Here is a 19,752-nt window from a genome sequence, read left to right as displayed (position 1 = left end):
ATTACTGGAACTGGTCTGGTGTGAAACAACCACCCCCCCCCCCCAGCATTTTTTATGTACTATTACGTACCCTTAGAAAATACATAATGTGGATTTTTATTTTAACATCATCCTGAAACTTCTTTTCGCTTACTACTTGCAGATCTTTACAAGTTAGTGTATGTCGCACACCAAATTCTTAAATTCTCTGTTGGCATATGTAGTATGAGTATCATAAGCATCTATTGAAGGATCGTAGGTTTGCAATTTTTAGTTTTTACTGACACTTCTGCAGAGAGTATCTTTGCGCCCTCCCCCTTGTTTATGTGTGAATATATCTCTAGAGTAAATGCAGAGAAGTGGAAATTTGCATCATAGGGTTTACACTTTGAAAATTTTAACAGACTGAGATTGCCTTCCAGTTCCCACAAGCTGGGGTATCAGAATGTTTTCTGTATCTTTTCCATCTGATATTGGCAAAGTTAAATTTTAATACTATGGTAAGTGAAATGATTTATTTGCTTATTTGTACTTCCTCTGTGAATTGTGTTTTTTTTTTTTTTGTCTTAACAATTGGAGGGTTTTTTATCTTGAAATATGCTGGGAGCTAATCTGTGGTCAGTGGATTTTCATCAGTCAATATTTTCTTCAAGTCTTTGTCTTTGTGGTGTCTTTATCATTAGAGTACAATCAGGAGACAAGCCACATAATAAGAACAGAGAAAGTTCATAAAATATTAACTATAAGAGTGGATTGGAGTGATGGGGCATATTATCTGTAATATTTTAAGAAATAATTTGCCAAGCAGTAAAGAATTCTAAACGATACTGGCATAGCAAGTATAAGAAGTGGCCACTGACTGTTCTCCTCAAGCTGAATTCCAGAAATAATTTCAGGATACAACCTTGGCTCTGTGGATGAAGTTAGTGGTAGCTGCAAATCCACTGCTAGGCAGCTATGCCTGGGGGGGATGTTATCCCAGTGGTAATCTGAAGTCATCCAAGGGGATGCAGGGTAAACCAGCCACAGGAGGTACCACACCAGTGATACTCCACTGCTAAGCTATGTGCACTGCTCGAGTTTTGCCCAGAACCAGGGGAAAAAAAAAAAAAAATCCCTCCAGTACCGTCTGCTGACAAAACACACACCACCTAGCTAAGAAATATTCATTCATATGGTTCAGCTCCATTTTCATTCTAATGGTGGAGCAGGCAACAGGTGGATTCAAACCTTAAAGTCCTTGTTTCTGTAAATTATGACCTCCCACTACTTAATATTTATTTTGCCTTTGCTGAGAACCTCAAGTGGTTGATTGTTTTCCTGGTGGTGGCCCAAATATTACTACCAAAAGGTCTGAGTCACACTGTTCTACCTGCTTTGATTGTTACAGTTTTCATCAACCTTTTCTATTGGGTATGGAAGTACTCAGGCACCCAGAGAATCCCGTGTTCCAGATGTGGTCTTTCCTCCATTGTGTGCCAGCAGTACAATCTCCCCTTGGTAATCATGATTGACCATTCCAGCCAGTAGAGTAACACCTTTTGCTGCCTATCGGTTTAGTGGCTTATGAATCCCATCCCAAGATGGCCAAATGGCAGTCTCATCTTAGATCTTGTATCAACAGACCCATCGTTGTGTCCCTGGTTGAAACATACCTTGGGAACGAAGACCTCCAAACCAGCACAGCTTGAGATTGTTGAGATGAGAAGTATAATCATGAGGAGTCCCTTCCATTTCCACCCCTTGATTCCTGGATTCATATGTCACCTCCTGTGAAACAGCTCCATCCTTTCAAGGTGGTATCTCCCAACAGTCACAACTGAGTTTTCAGTGAATTATTCTACCTTTCAATTAGACCAGCCATTTCCATGTGTCCAGGGATGTTAATTTCGTGGGCATGAGTTCACTGCAACATTTCCTTTACTGTGAAATGGTGTATTCCTTAATTAGAAACAGTGCTATAGGAAATGCCACGATAAAACATTCTGTGAGTGTGTGCATCAGATGGTAGTGCTGGCAGAAGCATTATAGACACAGGAAGGCAATCCAAATCCAGAATACGTCTATTCTGAAGAATCTCTTCTATGATGGCAAAGGCCCAATTTAATAGCCATCACGTGGATGGCTGTTACCCATGGGAGTAATACCATATTGCAACCTCAGTATTGGTCTTGGCTCTTCACAGATTAGGCAGTTGTCAGTCATGCATGACAGCCTTAATAAGGGAAAATCCATGTTGTTGGCTGAGACCATGCATAGCCTCTGGCTCTGCCACCATGGCCACGTTGTTCATGGGTCCATTGAGCAAGCACTGGGGTAGCTGGGGAATTAGACTCATACCCATAGAGTGCATTATATTATCCACCCGATTAAGAGCCTTCACTGCTGTAGATGCCCTTTGCTGGGCACTGACATGGGACACAAATACCTTCACAGTGTGTTCCCATTCCAAGATCCATCCATGTACTTCTTTCCAGATTTACTTGTCACCAACCTTTAATGTTTCTTCCAAGTCCCTGACTACACAGCCAGACCATTAGCAACTACCCAGGAATTAGTGTGGATATGTACTTCGGGCCATGTCTCAGATCAGACACAGTGGACAACCAAATGTACTACTCGCAATTCTCACAGGGAAGGGTTTTCTTTCACCCCCCTTTGGGTTCACCCCCGAGTGGAACATAGTGCTGCAGCTATCCTCTCTTGGGTGGAACCAATATGTCATACAGACCTGTCTATAAACCAGGCTTAAATTTTTTATTGGCTAGCTAGTTGTTAGAAACACCTAAGGCTAGAGCTATTGATTGAGGAAGAGGATGCAACAGAAGTTGGTGTTGAAAGAGTCTGAGCCACATGTTCACGGAAGCTATCTGTACATTTCAGACCTGCTCAAGCAGGGTAGGTCAATTGTATACTATTTCCATTGATGATAGATTGCTGCTGTGCATGCTCAAGTTTATGACAAGGTGGATACTCCAACATCAAATCATGATGTGAAGCTCAGGCCACATGTTCACCTACTATCCCGTGGTTGGGTAATAAGTCTCAAGCAAGGCACAAGTGGAATAGTTATCATCAGCAGAGGGCATAGATTTGCTTCAAAATCTTAGGGTTCTGCGCTGGGATTCGGCTTGATAAAGACTCCATACATGCCAGGATACTTTTAGTATCATTGGCTTTGGACCTATAGATCTTAGGACCTATATGACAGCACAGCTCATACTGTAACTCAAACTCATGACAGAGCCTTCTCTTGCTCTGGTCCCCACTCAAAGTTAGTAATCTTATACATTACTCTATAAGTGGGTTGAAATAGCAAACTCAAATATGGTACATGTTGCCTTCAAAATCCAAAAAGGCCTACTGCGCATCATGGTTTTGTTTTTCATGGTACATAGTGTGAGATGAAGCAACCTGTCTTTCTTCTTGGAAGGGGATATTTAACATGCTCCAAACCACTGCACCCCCAAGAAGCTTCATTGGGATTAATAGGCCTAAATTTTTGTGGAATTCTGCCCTTTACCTTCTAGTTCTTGTAGGTCTTACTAAGGCACCTAAGCACTTACTACCTTCTATTCATCATACCCAATCAGCATAATGTTATCAACATAGTAGACCAATGTGATTTTTGTAGACTATCAGATGATCAAGGTGTCTACAGACTATATCATGGCAGGGAACAGAATTGACAAAGCCTTAAGTCAAGACTTTGACAGAATACTGCTGCTCTACCAGGTAAAAGCAAACTGCTCCTCATGGTCCTTACAATTTGTTATGGAGCGAAAGGCATGGCAAATTAGGTCAATAACTGCATAACAAATACCAGGAGGATATTCATTTACCCCTGTAAGATACTACATCTGAGATAGCAGCTGCAATTGGGATCACTATCTGATTAAGGTGTGAACTTGATAGTCCCTAGTCATTTTCCAATATCCACCTATTTTCTGCACAGGCCAAAGTGGTGAGTTAAGTAGTGATGTGATAGGTATAATCACCTTTGCTTCCTTCAAGTTTTGATGGTGGCATTAATCTCTGCAGTTTCCCCAGGGATGTAATGTTGCTTCTAGTTTGCTTTCTTGACAGGGAAAGTTCCAGGGGCTTCCAATTATCCCTTCCTACTATAATGAGACTTCAACTCATGGGTTAGAGAACCAATATAAGAGTCCTTTCAGTTGTTAATTATGTCTGTTTCAATTATACATTCACAAACTGCAGACATAAAACCACCTGGTGGGTCCGTGGACCAACTGAGTCCACTGTAATTTGAACATGTGACTCCTTCTATTACATCACTGTAAGCCTTCAGTTTGGTGAGCCACAGTGTGTTTTGGGTTCCCAGGAATTAGAATTAATTTAGACGTAGTGTTTATTCTTCACCAAATGGTCTGGATGTTCTTCCTTTCTGATGAACAGTAACTCTAGCAAATGATGGAAGATCCCTTAGTAAAATGTTTGGAAGAAGATTTACAATGTACCTGCAGCAGTGGTATAGGGTCCTTTCTCAAGGGGGATCCAGCCTCCCCTGCAGGCAAGGGGCCCTGCTCTGTGAATTGACTTAGGTATGGAATCTGGGTGAGAGACTGTGACACTCCACTGTGCTGACTCAGGCCAGGCTTAGGCTACCAGAGTTTTTCCTCCTATATAGATGGAGTAGTATTCTAGTTGGCTGCCCATATGTTCTCATTTGGGGGAACACATTGACCAGCAAAAGATCTCTCTGTGCCAGGTCTGTAATCTGACTACTGAGATGTCCCTGCTGCCCTTTTTATAATAGACATACCCACCTTGTCCTTGGCAATTGCCTGCTGCTATTCTGGGATTGCATCCTGACCACTGAAATGAGAGCCCATCTCAACAGCAGTGAGAAATGACAGGACTGTGAATTCAACTGTCATTGTAATTCAGCATTCTGCACAATTAAAATGTGTGTTTCATTTTTAGCAGTATTACCCCTGTGACTACAAGAAATAGATTTTTTATTTTTTTTTTTTTAAATTTTTTTTTTCAACATTTTTTTATTTATTTTTGGGACAGAGAGAGACAGAGCATGAACGGGGGAGGGGCAGAGAGAGAGGGAGACACAGAATCGGAAACAGGCTCCAGGCTCCGAGCCATCAGCCCAGAGCCTGACGCGGGGCTCGAACTCACGGACCGCGAGATCATGACCTGGCTGAAGTCGGACGCTCAACCGACTGCGCCACCCAGGCGCCCCAAGAAATAGATTTTTTAAAAGGCTACTGTGGAAGCCTAAAGGACCAGTACTTGTCATTTTCTTCTTAAGTGCTGAAGTGCATCCAAAAAAGTCCATCCCACACCCCAGTATTTATGGTCATCATTACTGCCCTGAGAGTCAGTGTGGTAGCAATTTGGGCTCCCAAAGCACACACTTCAGTAGGTACTTTATCACAACCTACCGCCGTGGATAACAGCTTGGTTAATTGTCATGCCACTGCATGCAAAGGATTACTAGCACTCCATTTCCTATTGTCAAGGAGCTCAGCACCATGTTCAAGCCCAAGGGTGCAACCAAACAAATCCCCAAATCCCACCTTTGTGAGTCTGTCCCCTAGGAACCCTCCACTACTGGTATCAGTTCTGTATTATTCATGGGCCAATTAGAAGACAGACACACACAGTAATCAAACTGAGGAAAGTTTAATATAAAGACTTATTAACTATAACAAGAGATTGAAGTAATGGAAGGAATGGCTGATCAGTAATAAAGAGAGTTCTGAAGAATATAGGGAGAGCAGATATAGTGAGCAGCCATTACCCTCCAGGGCTGCCATCCATTGGAGAGGGTGTGACCTCCTTGGACAGGGTGTGACCACGGCTCACTGGATGGCAGAGAAGTTCACTGAGGCTGTGAAGCAGCCCTCACAAAAGGAGGGGCAGGAGGAGAAAGCCCTTCACGGAGGGCCTCTTGCCAATGGCATCCACCACGAAGCCGCATCCACTACGGAAACCTCATGCTGCAGAAGCCACACCCGCGGCAGGAGCCTGCCTAGAGAAGCACCCCAGAATCTGGAAAAGAAACCCTCCTCCAGTGTCCCTCCAGTACTCTCTACTGACAAAGCTTAATATCTTGTAGTTGGTGAAGAAGAAATATTTTCATGGTCCATATTAATTACATCACAGCAGACAAGGATGAATTTAGAGCTAAGAGCTCGTAAGTTGATAACTGGCACCATACCTTGTCATACTGAACTAAAAAAAATTTTTTGGGGGGGCGCCTGGGTAGCTCAGTCAGTTGGGCATCCGACTTCAGCTCAGGTCATGATCTCACAGTCTGTGAGTTCGAGCCCCGTGTTGGGCTCTGTGCTGACAGCTTGGAGCCTGGAGCCTGCTTCAGATTCTGTGTCTCCCTCTCTCTCTGCCCCTCCCCAGCTCATGCTCTGTCTCTCTCTGTCTCAAAAATAAATAAAAACATTAAACAAAATTATTTTTTAATTTTTTAAACCCTTTTAAATTTTATTTTTGGGAGACAGAGAAAGACAGAACATGAGCAGGGGAGGGGCAGAGAGCGAGGGAGACACAGAATCCGAAGCAGGCTCCAGGCTCTGAGCTATCAGCACAGAGCCTAATGTGGGGCTTAAACCCATGAACCGTGAGATCATGACCTGAGCCGAAGTCAGACACTTAACCGACTGAGCCACCCAGGCACCTGTCATGCTGAATTTTTAGCTTTGATATCAAAGTCATCAATCTTCCTTTTGGCTTTTGTTTTTCATGTTCTATTTCAGAAATACGTTTGTATATATGTCTGTGTGTGTGTGTGTGTGTGTGTGTGCATATATATCTGGAATCCATTCAGAATTCATTATGTATCGTGTAAGGTGATAATTTAATCTACTTCGAATAGACTCAACCTTCTCCTTAATTTGAAAAGCTACATATATCATGTATAAATTTATGTATGTAAATATTTCTCTGGCCTGCTCTGTTCATTCATCTACCTATTTATTCCTTTACCCAAGATACATTTTCTTGTCTGAACAAAAAGACTTGGATTAGGACTTTACAAAAGTCTAAAGAGGGTTTTAGTATTTGTAGGAAGAATAAAAAAAACTATTAAGAGAGGATGCTGTTCTTAAGTGAAACAAATAGCAATAAGTGCTTTGAAGTTTGTTTAGATGTATCTCTGTGCTGATTTTTCACTGTTAATAAATACTGCTTAGCAGCAATGACATCTCTCCTGGCTAACACACCTCGTCAGTAATCTAGAACCCATAATGTGAGGCTGCTTGTTGACCAAAGGCCCTAGGTTGTAGAAATGCAAATCAACTCTCCCGTCTTAGGACATAAGGCCAAATCCTACTTCACCTGGAACTTTTAGGATGTTATCATCTCAATCATTCCATACTATATCTTCTGATACTGATAATAAAAATTAGATAAAGGTTTAGTGGAGGTTCGAATCATGCTTATTCATTCAGATGCTCAAAGAAATAAAACTTGGAGGGGCATCTGGGTGGCTCAGTTGCTTAAGCATCTGACTTTGGCCCAGGTCATGGTCTCGCAGTTTGTGGGTTTGAGCCTTGTGTCAGGCTCTGTGCTGACAGCTCGGAGCCTGGAGCCTGCTTTGGATTCTGTGTCTCCCTCTATCTCTGCCCCTCCCCTGCTCATGCTCTTTCTCTCACTGTCTCCCAAGAATAAACATTAAAAAAGAAAAAAGAAAGAAAGAAAACTTGGAGGGCATATGATTACCAGTTGGGTCCTTCTGGGATTATGGATGGAGCCGTGTGAACTTGAAAAGCTGAAAGGTGAACATTTTCTACCACATTGGGTAGAAAGACGTTGTCAACCTTTTTTTTGTGTTTAATAGGTACCTGAAATATAAAGATTAAATAGATATTGGAGATATCATTAAAAGTCACCGTTACGACTAAGACTGAGATCATTGGTTCAGTCTGGGTTAGGCCATTTAGTGTGCCTTCTTATATTTGACACATGTCATAAAGTGAACTGGTCAAGAATTAGTCTATCAAAGGAAGCCTTTCCCAGCTAAGGAGAAAAAGATATCCCATATGTGGAGTAATCTAAAAATTCCTTAATATTTTATCATTTGTGTTAGTGCAGTGTTTTGTTTTGTTAAGAAAATCATTGGTGGTCTTACATTCCAGCCATGTATAAATTATTCTTCAATATGCATTTATTTGATTTGTCTCTTAGGCCTGAAGAAGTCAGAGCTTAGATAGATTTGAAGAGGCTCCAATTCTTTTGTGCCTTTCCTGGATCTTAGGTTTATTGCTTGGGGTTTCTATTCACATGTCATTGGGCCCACAAAACACTCCCTTATTTATTAGGGTTTATTCAGACCATCACCCTTCTGAATCTTTCAAATACAGTGGCTCTCCTCTGATGCATTTGGCTACTTAAGCAGCCTCTCAACCATGGCTGTGATTGCAGACCTCCCGCACAACAGCAGCATTTAATTTTGGGAGTGAAATGGGGATGGAGGGAGTCTTAAAAGCCCTTGTGGTTCCATACACATCAACTGAATATTGCTTCCTTTTGGAAAAGGCTTTTGCAGAAACAAATAGACATATACTAGAATCTTACCTTTTGGTGAAAGATGACTGCACAGAGACTGGTAAGTTGAGCCAGTGATGGGCATTAATAAGGTGGCCCTACTTGGTCAAGGATCTCAAATGCACATTCCTGACCTGTTTCTTCTCTTTCTGTGTATGACTCTTTAACTGCATGTTTAGAAATACTGCAGCAAATTTTTGGTCCAATAGCCAGACCATCAGCTGCAGAATTACACCCTCAAAAGAGACTTGAGAATGGCATATTTCTCTGACAGAATGATTAAATCTTTTCCTTTTAATTTTTCTCAAAGCAAGAGGGAAGAATTTTTTTATTTTTATTTATTTTTTATATAATTTATTGTCAAATTGGTTTCCATACAACACCCAGTGCTCATCCCAAAAAGTGCCCTCCTCAATGCCCATCCCCCACTCTCCCCTCCCTCCCACCCCCCATCAACCCTCAGTTTGTTCTCAGTATTTAAGAGCCTCTTATGGTTTGCCTCCTAAGAGGGAAGGATTTTAAATGTGTTGACATGGAAATGTCTGGAGGGGATTCTGAAAAACAATTGGGCAAAGGTGTAATACTTATGCAGTAGAGGAGGGTGTAAATATTGTTTTACATACACTAAAAGCTGAAAAGTTAAAAGAAAATCTTCATATACATGCTATACCTGGACCTAATCTGTGTGCCAAGAATTTCTTTGGAGGGTAGATTTCTCACATGTTGTTGTTGTTCTTGTTAAGTTTATTTGTTTTTGAGAGACAGAGCAAGAGGGGGAGGGGCAGAGAGAAAGGGAGAGAGAGAATCCCAAGCTCTCAGGCTCCACCCCAATAACATGGAGCCCAATACGGAGCTTGAACCCATGAACTGTGAGAACTGCTAGTTAATTATTGTAGATGACTGAAGAAAAAGAAGAAATTCAGACACAGAACACAGCAAAGTGTGGACATTGACTTCTACATCCATTTATTTAAATAAACACTTTTTTTTAACTAGCAGCATCAGATCTCTTATCTGAGTTCCCTGGCACAGCAGAAAGTTTTAAAAACGTGTGAGAAATGGGGCACCTGAGTGGTTCAGTCAGTTGAGTGTCTGATTCTTGATTTTGGCTCAGGTTCAATCTCACAGTTCCTGGGTTCAAACCTGAGCTGAAATCAGGAGTCACTTGTTGGGATAAGCACTGGGTGTTGTATGTGAATGATGAATCTCGGGAGTCTATCTCTGAAGCCAAGAACACACTGTATACACTGTATGTTAGCTAACTTGACAATAAAACATATTTAAAAATAAATAAATAAATGTAATTGAGTAAGTGCTTTTGAGCTGAATTGTTTCGACATCAGAATTCTATTACTGAGGAGTAGCATTGGCAAGATGGCAAAGTAGGAAACCCTGCACCATCCTTCTTCCCACAAACACATCGATTTGGCAACAATTCATGGACAAAGCCTTTTTAGGAGAAATCCAGAATTTTATTATCTAGACCCAAGTATCTAGATAACAGCCAGGTATGTAATGTTTCTTAATGTTTATTTATTTTTTAGAGAGACAGAGACAGAGAGACAGAGAGACAGAGCATGAGCAGGGGAGGGGCAGAGACAGAGGGAGACACAGAATCCAAAACAAGCCCCAGGCTCTGACCTGTCAGCACAGAGCCCGAAGCAGGGCTCAAATCCACAAACCACGAGATCATGACCTGAGCCGAAGTTGGATGCTTAACGGACTGAGCCACCCAGGTGTCCTGATATATAATTTTTTAATGTAAGTTTGAAAAAACCTAACCTAAAGCCATAATTTCATATTTACATTTTTCATTGTTTCACATATATAATCAAATTTATCTTTACTTACAGTTTCTGGCCTTTGAATCCTTCTTGTTATTTTACTGCTCATAAGATTAGTCTTTAAAAGGTGTTGCTGGGAGTATCTGAATGATGTGGAAGCAGAACTCAGGGAGTACTGAGCCCGAGATATAAGTCCTATAATGTTGAAAATGTTAAATTATATCTCTGGTTGCAATATATGGGCCTAGATTTAATCCACAAAATTTTAGAAAAGCTTGAAATGGGCATCTAATCCAACTTTGTCAATTTTGAATGAAGATGTCAAAATCTGCATGGAATCTTTTGCCTGCGGGTCACATGACCAAGTGAAAGAGAAGGACATGATAGGTGACTTGGACTATGGTGGGTAGGAGTGGACAGACTTAGGGATATTCAAGTTAATAGGACTTGGTAATTAACTGGACTTACAGGGTGACAAAGTATAGCTCCCAGATTCCTGGCTCAACCAACTGGGTAGATGTTTAATTTTAGTTTAGGGTGGATTTTGTGATCCTGGCATGTATATACTCAATAATAATGGTTGTTTACAAGATTAGAAGGGTAGTTGGGTAGGAAATATGAGTATATATAGAGAAAGCAGATAAATAATAGTTCAGAGTCCCTGAAAAGCTAGGAGCAAATGGGATCTCGAGCATTGGGACTGGCCCAGGGAAGAAACGGGCACATTTTCCATTTTACCAGAAGGGACCAAGAAGCAGCTGAGTACCTAATGTAGGTGGGCTGGGGTCAAAAAATAGAGGGGTTTCCCATGTGATGGCTTTAAAAAAAATTTTTTTAAACGTTTATTTATTTATTTTGAGAGACAGCATGAGTAGGGGAGGGACAGAGAGAGAGAGGGAATCCCAAGCAATCTCCACGCTGTCAGCGCAGAGCCCCATGTGGGGCTCGAACCCACAAACCCTGAGATCATAACCTGAGTGGAAATCAAGAGTCAGATGCTTAACCGACTGAGCCACCCAGCCGTCTCTGCCACATGATGGCTTTTAACGGCTCTGTGAAACTGGAGGTAAAGTGTTGGCTGGGGAGGAGGACAGCGTCTGAGGATCTGAAGAGGCCAGGAAGATACAAAATAGTTTCTGGGAAGAGAAGAGAGTGAGCTGACCCATCTTCGGCTCCAGGGGAGGGACATGTGAGCAGGGCTTAAACCCACCAAGCATCTTAGTCTCTGGCTTCCGTGATTTGTTCAAATTCGGGCATATGACCTGAGTCAGCCCAGTCAGGGGCTGATCCTTTTTAATTGTCCCATCTCTACACTCACTCCTGCCATGTGAGCTGGAACAGAGGATGGAAGGGACAGCAGTGGCAGTCATCTCGCTTCCCGAGGGGTTACTTCCACTTCCTTTCTGCTACCAGCATTCTTGGAGCCCAGAGGGGCAGACAGAGGGGTCAGGCCCCGGGGAAGTATGTCAGACCTGGATCAAGCAAACTGAAGCTGCTCTACCTCTGAACATTTCACAGTTTTGTCAGCCAAGTGATTTCATTTTCTTAAGCATTTTAAGACTAACTGCACTAGAGCATATTACAGTTCCTCAAGAGGTAGAAGATCCTAAGGGGACACCATGCTAATGCCAAGTAAGGAGAGCTTGCTCCTTAAGTCTGCCTTTGCTTCTGATGCTTCTGATGCAGAGAGCAGGGTGGCTGCTGCTACCACCGCGACAGAAAGGAGAGACCTCGGTCACTTCATGATTTCATCTGGACAACAGCTGAGAAAGGAGTGGGAATGACTGACTTCTACCTTGTCACATTAATAGTATAGCTGTCCTCCTGGAGTGCTGGGCAAAATAGACAGGTGCAACCCAGTCCTTCCCCTCCAATGAGTCACTGCAGTGGGGGACAGGTGGGGGCTGGGGCTTAGGAGAAACTTCTAGCTCTGCTTCCTGGGAAAGAGACTTCTCTTTCACTCCTGCCACATCCCCAGTCTTGGGAATTAGGGTTCTGCCCCACCCTGCACCTGTCTCCTGCCTCACTCTGCTTCTCCTTCATAAATGTGCAGGTGTTGGAGGACATGGAGGGCAGTTTGAAAGGACACGTTAACCCAAAAAGAGGTTAAAAAGATGCTTGGCTGGGGCGCCTGGATGGCTTAGCTAGCAGAGCAGAAGACTCTTGATCTCAGGGTCCTGAGTTCAACTCCCACGTTGGGTATAGGGCTTACTTAAAAAAAAAAAGGGTGCTTAGCTGGGCTGGAGACAGAGGGGCAAGGGATAGACAGGAAAATCCCATGGAGTGTGGAGAGGAGAGTTCAAGGTGCAGAACTGCTCAGCGTCAGTGGCCAAAATAGGGCCCTTGAGTACTTTTGATGCTCTTCCTCTTTGGACAGCACAGCTGGGGTGGGAAACCTCCCCCCGTGGTCAGGGCCCAGGCAATAGGCACAGAGGCAGAGGGGAGAGCCCTGGGCTTTACCAGCAAGCCCAGCCCTGCTCTCAGCAAACCCAAAGTAACTCCATCTTTGTTTGCTTGATCTTTGACACTGATCTTTCTGTTTGTGAAAGATCTTATATATTCAACTGGTAAAGAGCCAAAAGCAAACATAAAGGACACACAAGTATGAAAGTGTCAAAGTATAGTAACCAACATATGCAGTTATTCAGTCCTGGTTATTGATATTTGATGATATTTTTGATAGTCAGATCTAGAAAAGAACTCGGAATTAATTTCATCCTCAACTTATAGGGAAGGAAGCCAGTTTAGAGACATCCTGGGTTTGGCCTCTGCTCTATGCTACATTGCCCAGAGGGCTATCTTGATTGCCATTTGCATAGCACTCCTCAAGCCCCCAGCACCCAAGAATCATAATGTATTTATAAATAACACTTGAGAAACGTGGTCATTGATGTCCCAAGACAGTAAGATGCTTCAAAATATAGTAAAGTACCCAGTGTTCTTTAAGTGGTACATTACACCCTCCTGAGACCAGTTTTTATGACTGAAACCTTTTAGGATTGGATGTCAGTACTCCAAGGTGACTGGAGTCACCTTTCTACTAAAGTAGAAAGTTATGACTGCAAATCAGAATTAAGTTTTATTCATTCATGTATCATTCATTCATTCATTCATTCAACAGACATCATGGAGCACTTATACAATAACCACTGGGTTGTTATGGCTGGCCCATGAGACCCTCCTTCAATTCAGACCCCAGACCCTGGGGGTTTGTTCTAGCTAGAGTAGGGGGCATGCTTACCTCCTGGTGAGCTCATCTGGACAGACAATCGCCCAGCGTCATTAAGCTGACTTTGTAGCTCTTCTATGCGCTGGAAAGCATCCAGCTTCACACTGCGTTCCTGGACAAGCCGGCTTCTCAGCTGAGGGGAAAAGTGCTTAGGAAGCAGAGATGCTTTTTTGGTGCACACTTTAGTTCCTGGGGTTACTAGGAGAGTGTGGGTCCAGGCCACCCTAGGAACATAAGTCTTCACACAGTCCTGATCAGGCTGAACTCAGCCTTCTGAAAATCAAGAGCTCCAAGAAGGCCAAGAACTTAAACCAAAGATGAGCAGAGGCAGCCCCTGGACCCCCTTATTACCTTATAATAGCCAGGAGTTCACTCACAAAATTTATATCCTTTATGTTTATTTCACCAGAGGGGAGGGGAAGAGAAGAGATGGAGAAGGGCCCTCAGTTCACAGAGGACCTTGTAGGCCAAGCCACAAAACTACTCCAAGGACAGGAGGAAGTCTCTGGACAGTTTCAAGCAAAGGAAAGACTTGATCTTTCTTCCAGATCTCTGTGCTCAGCTCAGTGCAGCTCATCATCTGCAGGGATGCCCCGAACACCATCTCCCAGGCCTTATATAAGGCCCATACTCAGAGGTGAGCTTTTGTTTTTAATGTTTTTTATTTACTTTGAGAGAGAGAGAGAGAGAGAGAGAGAGAGCATGAGTCAGGGAGGGGCAGAGAGAGGGGAAAGAGAATCCCAAGTAGTCTCCACGCTGTCAGCATGTTCAGTCCCGCTAACAGTGAGATCATGACCTAAACACAGATCAAGAGCTGAATGCTCTACCGACCGAGCCATCCAGGTGTCCCAGAGAGGTGATCTTTGTGTTTATCTGGGTGGCTCTCTGTTAGCACAGCTGACCCACGTGGCCGGATCCAAGGTGCTCCTCATCTGTATAGACAGGAGGTGTCTTCTTTTGAAATTTATTTTTATTTGTATAAATATAAATGGATATAGATGATAAAAAGTAATTGAATTATAAAAATTATTCAAAAGTATAAAAAAGCAATATGATTCTAATGATATCATAAAATTGTAAAGTATAAAAAGGTAATAATTGTAAAAAAGTCAGAATAGTAGGGTGGATCTAATAGTGCTCCCCCATTCATGTCCACCTGGAACGTCAAAATGTGACCTTACTTAGAAATAGTCTTTGCAGATGTAACTAAGTTATGACGAAGTCCTACTGGATTAAGAGTGGGCCTTACGTACAATGACTGATGCTTTTATACGAGGAAAGGGTACAGACACACAGAGGGACACATAGGGAGAAGGCCATCGGATGAGGAAGGCAGACATTGGAGTTCTGTAGCCACCAGCCAAGGAATGTCATGGACTACAGGCAGCCACCACAAGCCAGAAGAGAGGCATAGAACAGACTCTTCCTCAGAGCCCCCAGGAAGAGCCAACATCTTGATTTCAGGCTTCTGGACTCCTGAACTGTGAGAGAATAAATCTCTGTTGTATTAAGCCATCTAGTTTGTGGCAATTTGTTACAGTAGCCCCAGCAAGCTAATCCACAGGCTAATCTCAAAAATTCAGCACATTCTTGTCTGCATAGACCCAACCAGAAGGCCTGTGAGGTTTTGACGCTATAACCTACAGGCTCATCCTACAAAAGTTAAAGGGGCAGTTTTTTGTGCGTGCAGATGCTCTCAAGTGTACTGTAACTGTCAGTAGAAGATCAGATCCCCAGAGTTAGGAAAACTTCCTAATACAAATTAGGCCCAAGGTGCCTCTATGCACTGCAGGGATTGGTGTAGGCTCCTCGATCCCCATAGACAGGAACCATATCAAGACTTATCAAACTATATCAAACCATATCAAGAAAAACATTATCAAGACCTCTGAGCCAGGCTGGGGCTAAACCAATTGGAAAAATATTAACAAAGGAAGGAAACATGCTTAGTAACGACCTTGTGTTGTGTTAGGACCTTAAAAAGGACCCCACCCCACATCACAGATGTGCCCAAGATCCCACAACCAATCCAGGTCAGTCTGTTTCCAAAAGTGTTCACCTTCATATTCCCAGCCAAAAGACATACAGTTAATATTTATCAAGAGCTGTGTATTAGTTTCTGATCTTAGTGCTTCATCTGAATTACCTTAATCCTCCTAAAAATCACGTGAAATGAGTATATTGTTCTCCGCTGTACCAACGAGAAGACTACAGCACATAGAGACCACAGATCTAGCCTAAAGTTACGCAGTGGAAGGCCCTGGAGTGTGAATCAGGAAGTCTGACTCTAGAGCATCCCCAGGAACAGGAGGTAGGCAAGGACATTCATGCTCTCCAAGGTCAGAGAGTCAAAATCTGCCCTCAGAATTGGAGGTTGGAGATGGACTAAAGAAGTCACTGTAGGCCATAGGGGCTCTTGCTGGCTGAAGGTGGATTGCTAGTTGGTGAGAAGTGAGACCATAAGCCCAGGGGACAGGAGCTGCTAGCAGAGGTGGAGGGTGGTTTAGAAACAGCCAGTGATCGTTTTTACATACATACACTAAAGACATGTATTTGTTGAGAGAAGCCTCAAAATGTTTTTGACTGCTTTTAGAATCTCTGCCGTTAGACAAAAATTAGCTATTAACTAGAGAGATGAACTCCTTATTTTTGTGCTGGTTTCTAGAAAAGCCTAATTTGAAAGATAAATATGTGACACCAAATGTTTCTAAGGATTCAAGTCATATTTTCGTTTATTTTTCATGAAATAAATGTGAAATTCTAATTTTTCTTTTATTCTAAAGCTACTCATTTTCTCTCCATTTCTCCAAAAATATTTTCTCTAGCATTGCCTCAATTCAATTTTTAGCCTTTTTAAAATTTTGTCCTTTGTTTTTGCAGACTTCTCCCCATTGATCTCCTCCTTGAAACACTTGGCCAATGATTTAATTTTTTTTAACTTTTTAAATGTTTTTATTTATTTTTGAGAGAGAGAGAGAGAGAGTGGGAGAGGGGCAGAGAGAGAGGGAGACACAGAATCTGAAGCAGGCTTCAGGCTCTGAGTTGTCAGGACAGAGCCCGACATGGGACTTGAACTCACGAGCTGTGAGATCATGACCTGAGACGAAGTCAGATGCTTAACCAACTGAGCCACCCAGGTGCCCCGGCCAATCATTTAATTTAACTTTCCAACTTCTCTTTCCTAATATCTCTGGTGAACGAAGTGATTTATTCCTTCAGTGAATACATGAGAAGTGCCTGCTCTGGAAGGTGCTATTTCTTTTGCCTTCTGTATTGGATTACATTCTGTGCTCTCCTGTGTTGGAACCTGCATTAATCCACATCTACATCTATCGTTTCCTCCTTTTTTTTTTTGTTTTGTTTTTTTTCTTTTCTTGCTGTAGGGGTATATTTAACAAAAATATATTGTGTCTGGAAATCACTTTTGCCTTTCCTTTTTGTCTCTAAAGTTCCAGAAACACCTTGAATAAAATCCTCTTATAATAGCTTCCATAATGCTTGCTGCTTTTCCAGATTACCGTTGGAATTTTCTAAAGGATTCCCTAGCTTAGAAATTGTAGCCAGATGGAAACATGTTTCCCACATGGGTTCTAAAGGTGCCAAGATTCTGGGCCTTGAGGCAGTCAAACCGTCCTCTCTCACCATAGGCAACCTGAGCATCACCCAACATGGGCAGAAATATTTCCGTTTTCCTGTGGGCCTAGAAATGACAAAGGTGGAGGACACCAGAGGCAGGGAGAATGCCAGAAGAATGCCAGCTCTGGCTGGTGCACCCCGATTGGCTTTCGAGTGGCTGCTACCTCCCACGGGAGTTACCTGTCGGAGTTCTGTCTGAGTTCTCTTCTGCTGAAGCCGGCCCAGTTTCGAAGCCCTCTCTGCCTCTTCAGTAAGGAGCTGCAGGTGCTGGTCCTTTTGCCGCACATCTTCCAAGAGCTTCTCCATGCCGGAGGCCTTCATTAGATCCAGCTGCTGCCTGTGGCGAGCTTCCTCCGTCACTCTGTGTTGCAGCTCTCTCAGCAATTGAGCCTGTGGCAGGAAAAGGCCAAAGGAAACGAAGAAGGCAGAGTCTTTCTTCTCACCAAAAGGTGGGGAAGAAGTTGCCCAGCACAATAGCCAACCCCTCCAGTAGGGCCCAGGGGCGCAACTCAGTGGAATATTCCCGGGCTCAGGGTAATAGAGGCTGGCCTTTCTGTTTGGGCTAGCAGGCAGCAAGACTATCAGGATCTAGGCCAGCTCGGCCTGGACTGTAAGCCCTGAGGCAACAGTCAGGGGGAGAACAAAGGAAACAAAGAGCAAAAGCCAGGCAAGTGGTAATGCCACTGTACAGGTCAAGAAATTTGGTCTTTTAATGCCCAAACTTGATGATAGTATGTATGTTACTTAACTTATTAATCATATATTTATATCTACCACAAACTACATTTGCCTTGTCATTGAGCATTTATCATGACATAGCAGGGAAGGGTTTGCCTGGGGAGAAAGGAGTGATGTAATACAAAGCAGTGAGTGGAGAAGGGAGGTTCTAATCTTGCCTCTGTTTTGACTTCCAAAATAGCTTTGGGGAAGCCAGGTTCCAGATGGTTAATGAAGGAAAAGCGTAGTGATAATTTGGTTCTGTTTTGAAATTTTTCTAATCAGTAGCACCATAAGTACCAGATGTCCAATCCTCAATTATAATACTAATACTAATAATATTTGTATGGTGATGTTACAGTTTACATAATTATACTCCATTCTTCACCTGGTGCACAATAACAGAGGATGTCAGGTCCAAAAGGAACAAATTATATGTCGTGTTTTAAATATGCCCAGCTTTCCCAGACTCTTATTTAAACTCAACTCTTCTCTCTCTAAACCTAGGGTCTTTCTGGGGCACCTGGGGGGCTCAGCCAGTTAAGCATCTGACTCTTGGTTTCAGCTCAGGTCGTGATCTCACAGTTCGTGGATTTGAGCCCTGCATCAGGCTCTGTGCTGACAGCAGGGAGCCTGCTTGGGATTCTCTCTCTCTCTCTCTCTCTCTCTCTCTCTCTCTCTCTCTCTCTCCTCTTTCTCTCTCAATAAACAAATAAACTTAAAAAAAGATACAAAACTGTTAAAAGAAATAAAAATAAGAAAACTAAACCTAGGGTCTTTCTGCTTCATTCATGCTTGGAGAGCTCGCCCAGTTATTAGAGCTTAAACTTGGAAACACCTTCATTGTGGTGCCCACCCCTTATTGAGCAGCAGTGACTTCTGAAATTATGACTTAGTATGGGTGGGTCATCAGGAAAGAATGCAAGACTCTGTTTGGGGAATAATGCTGATGGCTAGGCCACACTCCACGTGCAGAAGGTCACTATCGATGGAAAGCGTGCTTGGAGATGAAAGGACTGGGCTAAAGGCAGAGACCTACATCCCAAGATGCCCTCTAGGCAAAAAGATCCTCTGAGAAACACATACACATACACACTACACACCGAAGAACGATCTTTTGTAAGGGTGGTATTTCACCATCTTAGCCAACTTTTGGCCACTCTCCTTGGTGTCTAGGGCTAGAAAGGAAGTAGAAGCGAAGCTGAGGTCTCGGCCATCTTTCTCTGGCAGTTCCTCCTGCTTGGCCTCAGCTGTGGAGTCCCGGTGACTGCTGCAGGAGGCAGGGTGCTGCTTCCAGGGCCACAGTCAGCTTTGCAGAGCGAGCTCAAAGGGAGGGAGGAAGAGGGGTTCTGGTGTTCAGATACCTGGTTCTCCTGCTGCTTGCGCATCCTGGTGTTGGCGGCCTGAGCCCCGGCCAGGGCCTGCCGTAGCACCCCTAACTGCTGATGAAATAAAACCGCTTCTTGTTCTGCCATCAGCTTGATGCTCAAACACTCTTTTTTACTTTGCATGGCTTCCTGTGAACACCCCCAAACACAGTAAGATAGGAAATAAGTTTCCTTTCCATAGTTTTCATTTCAGAAGAGACTCTAAACTACTTCATTATCCATCATTTTTAAAAAGTTCCGGTAGAGGGGTACTTGGGTGGCTAAGTTGGCTCAGGCATGATCTCACGGTTTGTGAGTTCGAGCCTCAGGTCAGGCTCACTGTTGTCATTGTCCGAGCCCACTTCAGATCCTCTGTCTCCCTCTCTCTCTGCCCCTCCCTGACTCGTGTTCTTGTTCTCTGTCTCTCTTAAAAATAAACATTAAAAAAAAAAAAACACTTCTGGTAGAAACAAGCTCTAGTCGCCTTCTCTGTGTCCTCACTGAA

General features: G+C 43.1%; 1 protein-coding gene across 6 annotated transcripts in view; it reads right to left on the bottom strand.

Moving 5' to 3' along the window:
- Window positions 1–5,621: 5,621 nt before the first annotated feature.
- Window positions 5,622–19,752, bottom strand: part of LOC131514658 (uncharacterized) — a 180,199-nt gene continuing 166,068 nt past the window's right edge. For 5 of the 6 annotated variants that reach the window (XM_058734895.1, XM_058734898.1, XM_058734900.1 and 2 more), the window contains 5 exons: window positions 19,245–19,397; window positions 17,344–17,553; window positions 13,540–13,660; window positions 10,366–10,493; window positions 6,497–7,811 (listed from right to left, as the gene is read on the bottom strand). In XM_058734895.1, coding sequence (XP_058590878.1) covers window positions 7,686–7,811; window positions 10,366–10,493; window positions 13,540–13,660; window positions 17,344–17,553; window positions 19,245–19,397 — 738 coding nt within the window. In that variant the 3' untranslated portion in view covers window positions 6,497–7,685. Of the gene's footprint in view, window positions 6,007–6,496; window positions 7,812–10,365; window positions 10,494–13,539; window positions 13,661–17,343; window positions 17,554–19,244; window positions 19,398–19,752 lie in introns of those variants that run through there. The other variant, XM_058734897.1, reaches the window with a different exon arrangement.

The sequence above is a fragment of the Neofelis nebulosa genome, chromosome 6 (genome assembly GCF_028018385.1).
Source record: "Neofelis nebulosa isolate mNeoNeb1 chromosome 6, mNeoNeb1.pri, whole genome shotgun sequence".
In the NCBI taxonomy this organism is placed as follows: domain Eukaryota; kingdom Metazoa; phylum Chordata; class Mammalia; order Carnivora; family Felidae; genus Neofelis; species Neofelis nebulosa.
Note: the sequence above shows the minus strand (reverse complement) of the source record. Positions and strands in the feature narration are given on the sequence as shown.